The following is a 17,177-nucleotide window of genomic DNA, read 5'->3' on the forward strand; positions in this document are numbered from 1 at the left end:
TATGTATAACTGACGCACTTTACTGTACACCTGAAACTAACACAACATTGTAAATCTACTATACTCCAATAAAAATCAGAAAAAAAAAGATTTACAAAAAGTTTTTTTAAAAAAACACACAAAGTGACCAAAAGGATATCATTTCTCATCATGTTCTTAAGCAAAAGATTGTTCTTTATCTTACCATCTCAAACTAGTTCTAAATGTGTTGCCAGTTTCTTTCTTTTGTGATCTGGTTTTTATCCTTTTACATTATTTTTTTTTTCCCTCATTGGTACATAACATGCTCCTGGGAACTTTCCCTAACGGTGGAAGACTTCTCCAGTGACTTTCCTGATACAAAGTTTATGCCATTAGTGTAGAGCAGGGCTTGGCAAACTTTTTCTGTCAAGTGACAGAGAGTAAATATTTAGGCTTTATGGGCCAAACTGCCTCCACTGCAACCACTCAACTCTGTTGTTATAGCTGCCACAGACAATTTGTCAACAGATGAATGTGGCTGTGGTCCAATAAAACTTTATTTATAAAAATAGGCAGTGGGCCAGACTTGGCCCATGGGCTCTGGCATGCCAAGCACTGCTTTAAAAGGAGCATTTGGCTAACCCTGTTAGGGCCAATCTTTCCTTAACAGAGGGACTAAGCATTAAGTTCAATGCTATGGTAAATACCAAATCCCACCTGATTTTGTACCATTCTGAAGTTGTGGCTGCCACCTGAATTTCAGGTTCTCTTTCAAGAATCAGGGAATCCTTCAGAGCAATCCATGAAACTAACAGAGAAGTTCTTAACATGCAGTCAATAGAAAAACAGCTGTACAAGATGTGCTCTTAAAAAGTCATCAGCTTGGGACTTCCCTGGTGGTCCAGTGGCTAAGGCTCTGCGCTCCCAATGCAGGGGGCCTGGGTTCGATCCCTGGTCAGGGAACTAGATCCCACGTGCCGCAACTAAAAGATCCTGCGTGCAGCAACTAAAAGATCCCACATGCCGCAACTAAAGATCCTGCGTGCTGCAACGAAGATCCTGAAAATAAGACCCAGTGCAGCCAAATAAATAAATAAATATTAAAAAAAAAAATCATCAGCTTTCACGAGTGACTACCAGCTCCATCCCAGACAGGTTCAGTACGTGAAGTCACATCATCCCTCCCTTCGGAGATATCGTCATTACCTTCCCACAAACGATGAATCTGAGGCTCAGGGAGTTTAGTGACTCTCCCAGGTAGGATGTGGGAAAGAAAAGGTAGGATTTAATCCTGGATCAACCATCTTATCTAGGTTTCTCTAGTGAAACTTGAGGTCCACAACTAAACGCTGCTGGGACAACATGGCGTTGCAGAAAGGCAATGAATGAGGCCCAGGAGTCCATGCCATTTCCACCCTTTCCATATCCTGGGACCTTGAGGGACTCAGTTTCCTGAACCTCAGTTAATTCCTCTGTGAAATGGGTCTAAAAATCTGCCCTGATTCAGAGAGGATCAGTTATTATCATTAGTAAGAAGATTAAAACCTAATGACAAAATAAATGTTATGAAAATTATTTATAGGTGATATGATTGTTAAAATTCTTAGGGCTTGCTTTAGAAAACCTCATGAAATATTCTCACAATAGTGGCACTCCTACAGGTTTGGATGCACATATAAGGGGAAATTTTGGATAAAATCTTAGCTTTTCCCCAATGGCTACTAAAAAGGACTGCTATAAAACATGCCCCAAATGACAAGTGCTTAATTCAAGCTTTTTGAGATTTACCAATTTGGGAACAAAGATATGATTTCTTTCTTACGGTTATATCCTTTCCCTGATTTATTTTTCAGGTTTTTTAAAAAAAATTTAGTTTGAGCTTTCCTTGATTCTTAAGAAAAATTGTGACCTGACACAAACGGTCAGTATTTACCGGCTGCTTAGGGAGTTATACCTGTAACGTTTCATTTACTCCTTACAGTAGCACTATAAGGAGGGACTAGTTAGTTCTGTTTTACCATGAAGAACTGAGGCTGACAAAAGTCCAATGATTTGCCTAGGTTGTGTGGCCAGGGCTTGAGCCAGGTGGCTGGAGCCAAGCTCTTCACTGCAACTCAAGCCCTGGTACTCACAGTGGCTTTTTCATGATTTAAGTAGCATTCATATTTTAATCAGGGCTAGTTTTAGGTGGGTGATACTATGAACCCTAAATTAAGGATGCTGGTTTGGTCCCCTACATAGTAGGACCACCTTGGAAGATGCGCCTTCAACAGAGAAGCCAGACACTTCCATCCTTTCCTTCCTGACATATCACCTCAGAGATCCCGTACCTACCTAAGACTACAGTGTTGAAGGAAACCATCTCTTTGTCTTTGCCATCATTGTAGAAGGCCAGGTGCCACAGGCCCACGTCCAGGTACTGGACAAACACGGCTTCGTTTTGAACCAGGGTCTGTATGCTCCGGCGTTCCCTGGGTGACTCGACCACGCTCCATTTCTCCTTCCCATCCAGACGCTCCATGAAGTCATACTGGGAAAAGAAGAGAGCATGTGACACAGGGTGCAGACCTGGTCCCATAACAAGCACCTTCCCCTCCAGCCCCATGAGTTAACTGAGAGACACTCCTGAGTACATTCTACTATAAGCTCATTTGATTGTAAGTAAAACGAGAGTCATGAAAGTTGTAATAATAACAGTCACCATTTATTATAATTATTGCTAATAGTTTTATGACTATAAGGCCATAATCTCTTTTCAGCTTTTGTGGTTTTTTTTTTTTTCTGTGTGTGTGTGTGTGTGTGTGAGAGAGAGAGAGAGAGTGAGAGAGAGAGAGAGAGAGAGAGAGAGGGGGAGAGAGAGAGAGAGAGAGAGAGAGAGAGAGAGAGAGAGAGATGGGTTTTTGCTCCAGTCCCTAGTGGGGTGTTATAGGATATATAGCATATGCCAAGTATAACTTTTTAATAATTCCCCCAATTCTGAAATCCAAATTGCATCTGGCACTCAAGAGTTTCAGGTAAAGAAATATGAACCTATGTTACCAGATACCCTTGACTGATCGTTCACGAAAGGAAGGTGGTATATCAGAGTAGTTAAGAAAGAGGGCTGAGGGGCCAGACTACCTGGGAGAGAATCTGGAACTTATTAGCTTCACCTGTCCCTCCCTCAATTTTCCCATCTGCAAAACTGAAAATAACGGTACCTATGTTATAGCTTGTTGTGAGAAATAAGATCATATTGATAACAGTGCCTGGCACAAAGCAAACACAAAATACACGCGAGCTGTCATCACCACCACCATCGTCGTCATCATTTCATTCAACTCTTGCAAAACCCCTGTAAGATCGGCACTATTGGTATCTTATTTTACAGATAAGAAAACTGAGGCTCAGAGAAGTCCAGCAACACATCAAATGTCACCCAGTGACCAAGCGAGCAAGCAAAAATGTGGACCTAGATCTGTTTAGGTGCAGTGCCTTCACAGTGCCTGGCCTCCCATCGACCAGCAATTAACTATGAAACTCTGTTTCAATGGAAACCAGGCTCAGAACTGGAAGCAATCAGTGGAAGACAGAGTGGTGGGTGAAGGCAACCAGGAATGGGGTGAGGGGAATGGGAGAGCAAGTGTGATCCAAAGGGGCCTGTCCTAGGGAATGGTGAAATCCTGTGGCAGGCAAGTGGGAGCCACAGAAGATCCTTGAGCAGTGACTGATGACGTGATGGGAGGAATGTTCTGAGGAATTCATTTGCAGGCAGGCTATGAGGTGTTCTAGAAGAGGGAATGAAAAGAAGCAGAAAGACCAGTTAGCAAGCAACTGCAGAAACCCAAGTGTGAGGTGACAGGCGTCTTGATTAGGACAGTGAATGAGGAAAGGGGACAACTTTGCAGGAACATTTCTAGGGAAGAGAGGACAGGGCTTGACCACGGGCTGGACAGAGAGGATGAAGGGAAAGGCAAAGAGGACACCCATGTTTCTTACTTGTTGATGAGAAAATCAATAAGACCCCAGCAGAAATGCAATCATCTTGCGAACTCTTGCGAAATCATTCCACAGGAAAGTCATTTGCACCTTGACTTCCAGAGAACATTCAAAGTGTAGGTCTTTAGCAGATAAAAACCACCACTGTGGGATTAAGCTCTCTCTCACCACTTTCCCTGCCATCAAAAGGGTTATGTGGGTTACTGACATCCACTGTAACCCCTTTCAGGAACTTCAAAGAATGAAACTCCAGGAAATCTACTAATGGGACTTCCTTGTCAGCAGAATTGCCAGCTTTTCCCAACTGAAATGTGATAATTGAAACCAAAAGAGTCTATAAGCTTAGGTACAAAGGTTTTGCTGTCAGACAGACCTGGGTTTGAATTCTGACTGCCATTTGCTACTGTTTGAAGTGAGGCGGATCTTTCACCCTCTTCCTGGTTTGCATACTAGGGAATAATAACACCCACCTTTTGGGGATGTTATAAGGATGACATGAGATAATGCTTAGGGCAGTGCCTGGAAGATAATAACCATTTTATGAAGTACCTTGTGACTCTGAGTCACTTATTTGCAAATCACAAGGATCGCAGAAGAGAAGCACATGGTTCTAGCTTTTGTATCTGGGGGCCTGGCAAGGGACGTTGCGTAGGAAGTGGAAATCTCCTCCATCTCTCAGGAAACGAATGTTTGTGTTTAGCTTCCCTCTACCCCAGAGCCTGTTGGTTGCAGCTGTCTTTATGGGATAAAATAAATGATCTGCAGTGATATGACAAACTGATGCTCCTTTCGGAGCCCTTTGTAACCAGAGCATTTGTTCCTTAGCAGCTTGTAAATTTCCGACTACCCAGACCCATGTCTACAAACTGCTGGCAGCCAGAGGAATGAGTGTAACTTCCTCGGTGCCGAGGTGAGAAGGATATGGTTCATTTGGGGTCCAGGTTATCACTCCCACGAGGAAAAGTTGGGGGAAGGTGGTTACTTGCATGGGGCCATTGCTCATTATTAATTTGGGCATCAGTCATCTCTTGCTGAACTGGCTGCCCAGCCCAGGGGCACAGAAATGGCTTAGGACCAGCAGCAGTGCACGCTGTCCAACCAATCAAATGACTCTTGGAAAAGGTATGTGTCAGAGGAGGGAGCGGACATCTATTTTGGCCAGCTCCTCGGAGCCCCTCCACGGAAGTACGGAGAGCAGTTTTCATTTAAGGAAGAATCTGTGAGCCAGGGGCACTGGGACATGTTGGTCTGAGGTGTCCCAATCCTGTATCTCTTTGTTGTGCTTTATTTTCTTCAAAGCACTTATCACCCTCTAAAATGATACAATGTTTTTTAAAAAAAATAAATTTATTTATTTATTTTTGGCTGCGTTGGGTCTTTGTTGCTGTGTACGGGCTTTCTCTAGTTGCGGCAAGCGGGGGCTACTCTTCATTGCGGTGGTGCGTGGGTCTCTCATTGTAGTGACTTCTCTTGTTGTCGAGCACGAGCTCTAGGAGCACAGGCTTCAGTAGTTGTGGCTTGCGGGCTCTAGAGCGCAGGCTCAGTAGTTGTGGCACACGGGCTTAGTTGCTCTGTGGCATGTGGGATCCTCCCAGACCAGGGCTCGAACCTGTGTCCCCTGCATTGGCAGGCGGATTTTTAACCACTGCGCCACCAGGGAAGCCCTGATATAATGTTTTTATGCTTATTGTCTGTCTACTCAGAAGAATGTAAACTCCAGGAGGGCAGGGATTTCTTCTGCATGGTAGAGTGGTTAAGCCTGAGAACTTCGGAGCTAGACTGCCTGATTAGAACCCACGCTCTGCTGCTTACTTGCTGTGACACTTGCACAAGCTATTTCAATTCTCTGTGCCTCAGTCTCCTTATCTTTAAAATGGGTATAATTTCAAAACATAATAACAATACAGCAAAACACTGTTGTAAAGATTAAATGAGTCAAACCATGTAAAGTGCTTAGAATAGTCAGTACTCAGTATATGGTAAACACACCCTGAAAGTTTCTGCTATCGTGATGATAATTCATTGCTATGTCTAATTCATCTTGAGCAGAGTTTGATCAATAAATATTTGTAAAATATCAAGTGCATAAATTACTGAATCTGTAAATGAATTCCATTGAAAGGAAACTAAGTTGCCATGTACTGAAGGTTTTGTCTCCAGTAATAATCACCTGCCCTCCCTTGTCTTCTAATGTGCTTTCCTGAATAGAAGAGAAAGGGGCAGAGTTACAGGCAGCAAGCCTCAGTCATGCACCACCAGACGTGCACATGATGGACACTGTGGCCCAAGGAATCTGCCTATAGATCATCAAGATTTGAGAGGTGACTTTAGACAGCCATTATGACTTCACCTTTTCAACTCTCAGTGGAGGGACTTCCCTGGTGGCGTAGTGGTTAAGAATCCGCCTGCCAATGCAGGGGACACGGGTTAGAGTCCTGGTGCGGGAAGATTCCACATGCCGCGGAGCAGCTAAATCCGTGCGCCACAACTACTGAGCCTGTGCTCTAGAGTCCACGAGCCGCAACTACTGAGCCTGCGCGCCTAGAGCCCGTGCTCCACAACCAGAGAAGCCAGCGCAATGAGAAGCCCACGCACTGCAATGAAGAGCAGCCCCCGCTCACCACAACTAGAGAAAGCCGACACGCAGCAACGAAGACCCAACACAGCCAAAAATAAATAAATAAATTAATTAAATTAAAAAATTCTCAACAGGATGATGTCCAATGTACACTTTCTTTCTTTGGACTTTCTTTGCTCCGTCGCTTGTCTTCCCTCTTTTCCTCCTTTGACACTGTTCCTTAGTGACCACTGTGGTAGAGATCGATGGTCACTGTCTGTATCAGTGGCTTGCTCCTTTCCAGCTTCCTTGCTTTTATGTGGGAGCATGTGCCAGTGTTCCCGTCAATGGAACATATGCGGTGGGATGAACTCCACTTCTAGACCCTGCCATAAAACGTTCTGTGCCACCTCCTACTTGCTCACTCTCCCTACCTATCTGCCTCTAGAGAGAACCAGAGTTCTCTTAAAGCCCAAGATGATGGAGTCACAAGATAGGAGTGGCCTGGATCCTAGATTAGCACTTGGAGGGAAGCTGGAAATACTGACACAAGCAAGCGATAAACACTTACTAAATTAGGCCACTGACACAGAAAAAAGGGGTAGTGGCTACCAGAGGGGAAGGGGGGTGGGGGAGGGCAAAATGGATGAAGGGGGTCAACTGTGTGGTGATGGATGGAAACAAAACTTTGGTGGTGAGTACACTGCAGTGCATACAGACGCTGAAATACTGGGTTGGCCCAAAAGTTCACTCGGTTAATGAATACATTTTTCAGTAAAGTTCTTGGTGAAAATGAAAAATGTGTCTTTTATGTTTACTTAAAACTGAACGAACTTTTTGGCCAACCCACTATAATGTTGTACACATGCAAAAAAAAATCAAGCTACTGAAATGTTGAGGCATAGCCTCAACATGTGTTGTTATTTGTGTTATTTGTGTTATATGTTATTTCACGTGTTATTTCAGCACAGCCTTCAAGATTTCTTAACCTCATGCTTCTCTTCCTTCCTGGTTCACCTCCCAAGATTATAGTAAAGTACCAGCAAATGTTTCCACTTCTTAGGGGCTGTGGGAGAGAATCACCCAGGATGGCAGCATCTTCTGTCGGCCGAGTTCCAACCTATTATGTGTAGGGTGTCTATCTATCGCAGTTTGCCCAGGGATGTCCTAGTTTCCATCTCCTCTGTTCCTCCTTTCGCTCTTGAGAGTGTTCCCGTTTGGAATATGTAGTTACCCTCCTCACAGGTTAACATATACCAAGCAGCGTCACATAGCATCACTCACGGCTGCTATAACCCGGGGAGGGTTGGAGGCTAGAAATACAAGGTGGATCAAGCCAGCCAGATGCAGAGACTGCTTTCCAGGGCAGGGAGAGCAGAAGCACAGTAAGAAGCTGGTTTGCATGGAGGCCATCTGGTTCTGGAGAGCCTCTGCTCTCTAGGAATCCTAGACGGCAGCCTGGCTGACACTAGGAAGAGTCCATCTTTCAAGAACTCAGACCCTGGCCAGAGTTGCTTTCTCATGCCCCAGCACTGGGGATTGATAACTCAGGCTTAGCACCAGGGACATCTGTTTCCTCAGCTCCAGGATCCCATCATGATCAATTCCAGGCTGCCTGGAGGACCGTGCTGTGCTTGAAGGACTAAGAAGGTTGCTTCCTGGCACGTTCTGTCTAATAGATCTGCAGAGAGCCTTGGAAGAGGATCAGAAGGCCCGTGACCCAACCCCGATGGGGGATGTGTGTGCACAGGCTGCCTGCAGGGCCAAGTCTGTCTCTCAAGGCAGCTGGCCTCTCTTGACCAGGCAGTAAGGTCACCCAGAGGGTGACAGCGCCATAACCCCTGATAAACTCCCCCTCTGTCACCGAAGTTCTCTTCTTTCCCTTGGCCTCTGGAAAACAACGCATGTTGGCATGCAGTGTGAGGGCTGTGCCTTTAAGTCATCAGTCATAGCCCAAAGTGGCATGAAAACACAACTTTTACGAGCGCTTGAGGGACAAAGAAAGAAACCACAGGAAATATTTGATCCAAGTTTCAATCTGCCCCCTTCTTGGCAGAGACCAAGGAGAAATGGTAATTAAGACAACTTAGTGGGTTTCCAGAGGAGCTGGAGGAGAGAGCAGAGGGGGCTGCACCGCTGAGCAGGGCCTGTCGCTTTCCCAGGAGGGAAAGCGTCCACAGGCAGGGAGCGCGCAGCTGAGAGATGCTTCTGGAAGCCATGCAAATACACACCTGCCACAGAGGGCAAGGTTAAAGACAGATCCATCACCCTTCAGGAAGATGTTATTACTGGGTCCAGGACCCCGGGAAAGTGGGGCGGGGGGCGGGTAAGTAAGTTTCTTGCTATTTGGACCACCTGCTCGCTGAGGGCCCACGTGGACAGGAGCAGCGGCGAATGCCGACATTTCCCACGGAGAGCCTGCCGCGCCTGGCCCCGCGCTGGCTGCATCCCCGGCCTCCTGATGTCTGATGTTGATTCTGCCTCAGACGGCAGGGCACACACAGCAGTCGGCTGGATGGCAGGGAAGCAGCATGTGTGAGCGAGGGCTGCTCGAAGCCACGTGACCACAGAGTCTCTGGTGGCATCTGGTGACAACGGGCAGTGGTGGGGTGCTCCTGGGGGCCTGTGCATCTCTTTCCGCCTCCAGCTAGGCCCGTGGCAAAGTGGGTCTAGCTGATTCCTCATTGAAAGCTCTGCACCACCTCTTTTCTCTCCTTCAAAGGGCTGAGTGCTCCGGGAAGCGTGGAAGGATGAGGGTGGTGGGCCGTGCTCCGGTGGGGGTGGGGGGCTCCCTTCCTTCCACGTGGCCTCGCGTGTCATTTTCAGTTCCTACTTACAGTGTCCAAGTCACTTCATTAGATGCTGACTGGCCCAGTGTGGGCACTGCTGGGCTGTCTGTCCACCAGCTATGAGAACGCGCCCCTAAGCTTCTGGGAAGGAAACAGCACCTGTATTTGCGGACTGTAGCAATCATCATGCTGGGCTCCATCGTGCGGCTCAAGCAGCCTGAAATTCCTTACAGTAAGGAGCAGGGGAGACTACATCCACACAGGTGCAACTCTTGATTCCTTCACCACACGTCCTCTTGCAGTGGCGGAAAACGTAATCATCAAAAAGAAGAAGTACCTATTTTTTTTTCTAGGCACTTGCTATGTGCCAGGCATAATGGCAAAAGCTGATATATGGTATCTCATTTCATCCTCCCAGAAATCTTATTCTCCTCCCCGTTTCTCAGGAGAGAACAAAGGCTGCTAGAGAAGTTAAGAAACATACCCAGGGCCACTGACTGCGGTTGGTGGCCAAGCGAGGACTTGAACTTGGATTTGCATGAGTCTTAACGGTGGGAGGTCGCCTTAAGTTTTCTAAGAACCTGGCTGTAGCTTCCAGCATAGCTGGTGGCTGGCCTGGTTTGTAAATTTCCTAAAGATGTCAGTGAGCAGAGAAGGGGGAGGAAGGCAGAGCCCAGGAGTGCTAGCGTCAGACTTGAGCAGAGTGGGTTGGGCACCTGAGGACAGAAAGATGGACCACTGGAGAAGATGCAAAAAGAGGTCAAGAAAGTTCTGGATGGTTTTGCTGGGTGCTGGCCATACCTGGCCCATAACTTCCTCTTGCCCACCTCCAAACTTCTCTCTCCTTGTGTTCCAGCCACACTGCTCTCCTCTCTTTCTCTGGAATATGCCAAGCTCATCCCAGCCTCAGGGCCTTTGCACAAGCTCTTCCTCCTGATCCTACAGCTGCCTGCTTTTTTCCTTTCCATTTTTTTTTTTAAACAATTTATTTATTTTAGTTTTGGCCGCATTGGGTCTTAGTTGTGGCACACGGGATCTTCGCTGAGGCATGTGGGATCATTCATTTCAGAGCGGGCTCTTCGCTGTGGCATGCAGGCTTCTCTCTATTTGTGGCTTGTGGGTTTTCTCTCTCTAGTAGTGGCACGCAGGCTCCAGGGCGCATGGGCTCTGAGGTTTGCAGCACATGGGCTCTCTCGTTGAGGCGTGCGAGCTCAGTAGTTGAGGCGTGCGGGCTTAGTTGCCCCGTGCCATGTGGGATCTTAGTTTCCAGACCAGGGGTCAAACCTGCATCCCCTTCATTGGAAGGTGAATTCTTTACCACTGGACCACCAGGGAAGTCCCCAGCTGCCTGCTCCTTTTGTCAATCATGCCCGCCTAAACACCATGACCTTAGAAAGGGCATCCCTAACCACCCATTCTAAAATGCTTCTATCACTTCTCCTTTTCTGTCCTCAGCAAAAACTCATCAAAAACTCTTTGAAAAAAACCTTGTCACTTATCTGCTAATTTATAGTCCATCTCACTACTCTTTTTTTTTTTTTTTTTTTTTTCGGTACGCGGGCCTCTCACTGCTGTGGCCTCTCCCGTTGCGGAGCACAGGCTCCGGACGCGCAGGCTCAGCGGCCATGGCTCACGGGCCCAGCCGCTCCGCGGCATGTGGGATCTTCCCAGACCGGGGCACAAACCTGCGTCCCCCGCATCGGCAGGCGGACTCTCAACCACTGTGCCACCAGGGAAGCCCCATCTCACTACTCTTGAACACAAACTTCTTAAGACTGGGAGACCTTAGAATAACTATAAATGGCATGGAATCTTTAAACATTGTGAATCACTATGTTGTACACCTGAAACTTATATAATATTGTACATAAACTATACCTCAATAAAAAAAAAAACAACCAAACAAATAAATAAGTGTTAACCAGCTTTAAATCCAGAAAAATAAATAAATAAATAAGTAGGAGGTGTGTCTGTTTTATTCCATATGGTATCCCCTGGGGCCTAGAGCAGTGCCTGGCACGTAGTGGGTACTCAGCAAAGATCTTGACTGAATGAATGTAAACCTTTAGGCCCAAAGGAAATCGTACCCAGAGTGGAGTGTATACCAACACAGTGGAATTTGGTGATACAACTACTGAAAGGACATAACCTCTTTAGGAAAAGTTCTTAGGAATTTGTAGTAAACAGTTTTCCTGAGTTTTGTTTGCTAACTGCTTGGATGATACTACGAGGTAACATTTAATGAGGCCAGGCACTGTTCTAAGTGATTCGCATGTACCATCTCATTTAATGCTTATGATAGCCCCAATGAATACAAATCACTAGCCCCACTTTGCGTATGAGGAAACCGAGGCACAGAGAGGTTACATCACTAGCTCAGGAGTTGCTAAGTGGCAGAACTGGGCTTCACACCCAAGCAGTCAGCTTAGGAGAGCGTGTCCCGAATCCGCTGCATTCCAGGCCAGTGCACTGAATAAACAGGCAGCCAGAACGTGGTGCTGGTCAGCCTTGCTCCTATGGGGAGATCAAGGTTTACCTTCCTGTCTTTGGGAAAGAGAATCTATGCTGTGTGTCAGGGTGGGAGGGCCTCCGATGACAGAAAGGGACTCCTAAAGCAGCCTGCAGGACTGTCAACAGAATCATACTCAGGACACAAGTTGCTCTGTGTTTTGGATTCCATTGCCCTGACCCGGAGTATCTCTTCCCTCTTGGTAGGCTGCGCTGGTAAGACAAAGACAGGGGTGCCTGGGATTCAGGGGGTACCCCGCCCATCTGTGATGAGATGGAGCCATTTTACTAATCTTATTGGGGGAAAAACTGTTCTTCAACACACTGCTTAAGCAGAAAGCAAGAAACCAAGGAACGTGAGGGCAGGCGGGACTTTTCTGGGAGAGACAAAGGAAGACATTTTTGGTCACTGGAAATAGAGAGGGAGCTAGAGAGAGGTAAAGGGAGGGGAGGTGAGAGCAGCAAGATGTTGGGGACCACCCAGGCCACAATGTGGCCTCTTCCTGTGACCCCTCCCCACACTCCCAAATCCAAGAAATAAAAAAAGAGAAAAAAACTAAGGGAAATTGTTAAGAGCCTTGATGTGATGGAATTTCTTATGGAAACCAGCAAAGAGAGTGAGCATCTTTCCTGGATATCACGGGGCAAGAAAGCAGAGATCAGAAGATACAAGAGGAAGAAGTCACAGGAACTCAGAAATCATGGGCAGGACGACAGGGCACAGACACACTGAGCACCCAGCAGGGAGCCCCAGCTAACGTCTGGTTTCCCTTGGAAGGCTTGAAGGTCTCTAGATTGGGTTCACAGGAAAGAAAGATCTGAAGCCCAGCTTGCAAGCCTGTGTCTTGCCCAGGCCTCATGCTACAGGGGAAAATGAATGTAAAACTATTGGTTCCATCAACAAACACTGAGCACCTACTATGTGCCTGGCCCTCCCTGCTCTGGGCCCTGGGGATCCAGCAGTGACTCCTATGGCCAAGGTTCCTGCCCTCCGGAGGACTGACATTGCCTCAGGGGAACAGAATGCCACGGAGTGATGAGGGCTATGAATAAAAAAGGGCAAACCAAAGACAACCCAAACGCCCATCAACAAGTGAGCGGACAAGCCGATTATAGTGCAGCCGTACAACCGGACGTCTACTCGGTAATAACAGGGATGAGCCATGGATACACACAACAACATGGGTGAATCTCATTGGTATTAGGCTGAGTGACAGAGGCCAGACACAAAGGAGCACAGGCTACCCTGTTCATAAAACTACAGGGAAGACAAACCTAACCTCTAGCGGCAGAACGCAGATCAGCGGGGGGCTGGTAGGAGGTTGCCATGGGGCCCAGGGGAGCTTCTGAGGGGTGGCAACGCTTTATATCGTGATTGTGACGGTGCTTACTCAGATAGACACACTTTTCACATTTTAGGAATCCAACTGTACACGTAAAATGTGTGCATTGGGCGGCTAGTCATTTACGGCTAAATTCAGTTGACTGAAGCCAAATAAAGTAGAGTATGGGGATAAAGCAGAAAGGAGTATCCAGTTTTAGAGCCCCTTGTCGGGAAAGGGCTCACGGAGGGCATGGCGTTTGGGTAGAGGCCTGACAAAAGGAAGGAAGGAGCCACCTGAATATCAGGGAGGAGCATTCCGGAAAGAGGGAACAGCCAGTGCCAAAGCTACGAGACAGAATGAGCTTGGCATGACTAGGGGAGAGCAAGCGGGCCAGCACCGCGGAGTTGGAGGGAGTGCGGACAAGACGGTGGGTCTGCAGGCTGCAGAGGGAACCAGCAGGCCACGGGGATGTATGCGCCCCCTACAGACCACACTGCTGTCAGCTGGCCTTCTAAAACTTCAGAGTTTCCTTTCAGTATGACGGTAGCCCGACGGAACGTCTGCAGAGACGGATGCTCTGACGAACGGTTATAAAAGATGAGACCAGACCCTCTTTCTGTAATAAAAAGAGAGCTTCTCACCTGGTGCGCTCACTGTGTCTGGTTCCCCTGAGGGCCCTCTGGAATTGGCAGGGGCTTTGGCGGTTCGCTGGGTGAAGATAAGCAGCTGATGGGTCCTGCCAAGCCCCACCCCCTGCCCACCAACTCCGTCATCAAGTCTAAAAGTGTGGTTTTGAAGGAGTGTGTTTTGAATGTCTGGGATGGGATGGGGGGGAATGTAGGGGGGAATGAAAAATGAATAGGAAAGGATCAACTGTTACTGCTAAAGAGTGTTAGCACCAACTCTAATACCATGGTGAGATCCCAGCACCCCTCCTTCTCAGAGGTGTTTCAGAGGGATTTCCACGAGAAAGACAGATAAACTTTATCATTTTTTTTTTTTTTTGGCCACACCATGTGGCATGCTAGGATCCGACCAGGGATCGAACCCGTGCCCCCTGCGGTGGAAGCACGGAGTCCTAACCACTGGACCACCAGGGAAGTCCCAACACGGATAAATTTTAAGTAATAAGGCCAGGCCAGGGCAAGGCAGGGACAATGCATTCCCTGGTAGGTGGCCCTTCCTTCTTGGGAATTCTTAGAGGGGCCTAATGCCAGTGCCCGGCAGCCACACAAGGGCCAGCTCTGCCTTGTCGACTGCTGCAGCCCCTCGACACACGGCACATAGTAGGTGCTCAATTAACGTTGGTGGAGTCCACTGTTATGGTTTGCCTCTGATAGAATGATGCATCTATCTGAAGACAGGGTCTTCTTGGGAGATTGTTAACCCTCTCCCACGAAATTTTCGAGATCAGGGAGAAACAGTTGAAAACCCTAAGTCCTGATCTCCTATTTTCAAGACTTCCCCTCAGTACATAAAAAGTGTGTGTGTTCCCAGTTTCAAGGGTAATTCATAGCTTTGTGGTGTTTGACCACTTTTTTCCTTTTATTTAACGTGGATTCCTAGCAGGGGCTGTGTACACGCCGTAAATCTGCAACAACTCAATCCAGGGTCACAGCTACTAAACCTCCAGAGGGGCTGCCCTCCTTGGTCCCTCCTGGCCTTGTAAGAGCCAGTTCTGAAAGGAAAAGCTATGTCCTCGTTGGTAAGTGACGGCGAAAGAAAAGCACCATTTTTAAAAAAGGACAATCGTTATGTGAAGCTTCGACACAGCCCATCCAAAAGGGGGATCTTCACTGCCCTCGGCTCGGAATGATCGTTCCCTCTCTCCCCTTTCTCTTTATCTGTTTAACTCACCTTCTAAGAGTCAGCTCAGGTAGCATCTCCTTCAGGAAGCTGTCCTAGAATCCTGCACAGGTTAGAATTGGTGGCCTATTTTCATGGTCTTCAACTACCTGTACCCAACTCTTTAGCTAACATTTGATGAGTTTATCACACAAGGGACAGGAACAAACTTCATAAATGGTACATGGCATTGACTTGGAGAAATGTACAACAGAATAGCGCTAGCAGGATGCACACCGTCCACCCCTCTCCCAGTCCACGAAGAGCTGGGCTCGGGCTGGACACGACTGGATGTGCTGTGCAATGTGCCCCAGGAGAGGCACCCCGATCCCCTGCCACCTCGTATATTTATAAAAGGATTGAGAGGAGACAGGAATCCTGAGTTGTTTCCAGTCCTTCCAATCCTGACCGCGTTGGAAGACCCTGATCTTTGCAATCTGGATTAGTCTTGAGGAGGACCAAGGAAAACTCAGTTTGCAAACCCGCGCTGGTTTCTGCCAGAGACCTTGCCATTTTCTCCCTGTAGAGACCTCTGGTTGCTAGGTTACCTGCGAGGGAGCGGTAAGGGTCATAAGCAGTCAGACGAATCGACTGATCTCCACGGGGTGCTTACTATTTCCTAGGCATTAGCTCATTTATTCTCACCACAACCTGATGAGGCACAGCCCTCATTTTACGGACGGCAAAGCTGAATCTAGACAGTCTCATCCACAAACCTCCAGCTACTACAGAGCAGAGATAAGATTCAAATCCAGACCAAGCTGATTCCGGAACGTCAGTTCTAATCTTCCACCCGGTACCGCATCTTCCAGCTCTCCCTACATGATGCTGCCGTTGTTGCTTAACTCGTCAGGTCCCTATCTTTTTAAATGCCTTTCATCTCTGCATCCCCAGTACTGACATTCAGTGAATATTTGTTGAGCACATGAATGGACTGATTTCATATTTCGTCTTCCCACAAGGCTATGCCCTCATCATGCTGCCTTTTGATCCAACCCAGGAGAAGGGTGGAAGGGACTGCTCTGAAGACCTCGTCAGCCACAGCGTATGGGTCAAGTTCAGCAAAAGTGATGAACATCTCAAGGCTATTCCAAGATGTGCCAAAGCTCTACCACGAGGTCAGAAGAATGGAAGTTTTTACCTCTCAGTGCCGTTCTGATGTGATTTCTTATTTGCTGCACATTCCTATTTAATTGTCTTTAGACGATGGTTTATCAACAATGTCACATTTGGCCCCGTGCCCTCCTCAGATCAACAGGAGGGTCTTATGTGGGCTGCTTGTGAAAATAAATCAAATGTATCACTGAGGAGAGGGAGTAAACTGGGAACGTGTCTAGTCACAAAATGCCTTCCCGAGCACAAAAGCGGAACAGAATCATGGGCACTGGTGGCTTCTCTCAAAGCTGGGCCTAAACCTTTCACCAGGCTGCACTGTGACCCTGGGCAAGTTACTTCAACTCTCTGAGTCTCTGCTCTCTAATCCCTAAGATGCGGACAGTAAAATTTCCTACCTCTGAGGGTCACTGTGAGTCCAGCCCAGCTCACAGTAAGCACCAGATCAATACCAGCTATTCTTATGGCTGTTGTTATTGTTACGTAAGTGTGACATATTGTAACTCCTTTATGCTAGCAATTCTACTCTTAAGAATTCATCGTAAGGAAATTATTAAAAACTAAATAAATATTGAGCTGCATGAGGTGCTTGTATATTTCGGAGATTAATCCTTTGTCAATAGCTTTGTAGTATAGTCTGAAGTCAGGGAGCCTGATTCCTCCAGCTCCGTTTTTCTTTCTCAAGATTGCTTTGGCTATTTGGGGTCTTTTGTGTTTCCATACAAAGACAAACAACCCAATCCAAAAATGGGCAGAAGACCTAAATAGACATTTCTCCAAAGAAGATATACAGACTGCCAACAAACACATGAAAGGATGCTCAACATCACTAATCATTAGAGAAATGCACATCAAAACTACAATGAGGTATCACCTCATACTGGTCAGAATGGCCATCATCAGAAAATCTACAAACGATAAATGCTGGAGAGGGTGTGAAGAAAAGGGAACCCTCTTGCATTGTTGGTGGGAATGTAAATTGATACAGCCACTATGGAGAACAGTATGGAGGTTCCTTACAAAACTAAAAATAGAGCTACCATATGACCCAGCAATCCCACTACTGGGCATATACCCTGAGAAAACCGTAATTCAAAAAGA

At 47.1% G+C, this 17,177-nt stretch overlaps 1 protein-coding gene across 13 annotated transcripts in view; it reads right to left on the reverse strand.

The window, feature by feature from the left end:
- TENM2 (teneurin transmembrane protein 2) overlaps positions 1–17,177 on the reverse strand; it is a 713,065-nt gene that overhangs the window by 189,510 nt on the left and 506,378 nt on the right. For all 13 annotated transcript variants that reach the window (XM_033432114.2, XM_033432113.2, XM_033432112.2 and 10 more), the window contains one exon: positions 2,296–2,491. In XM_033432114.2, coding sequence (XP_033288005.1) covers positions 2,296–2,491 — 196 coding nt within the window. The remainder of the gene's footprint in view (positions 1–2,295; positions 2,492–17,177) is intronic.

This window comes from Orcinus orca, chromosome 3 (assembly GCF_937001465.1).
Source record: "Orcinus orca chromosome 3, mOrcOrc1.1, whole genome shotgun sequence".
Lineage (NCBI taxonomy): Eukaryota > Metazoa > Chordata > Mammalia > Artiodactyla > Delphinidae > Orcinus > Orcinus orca.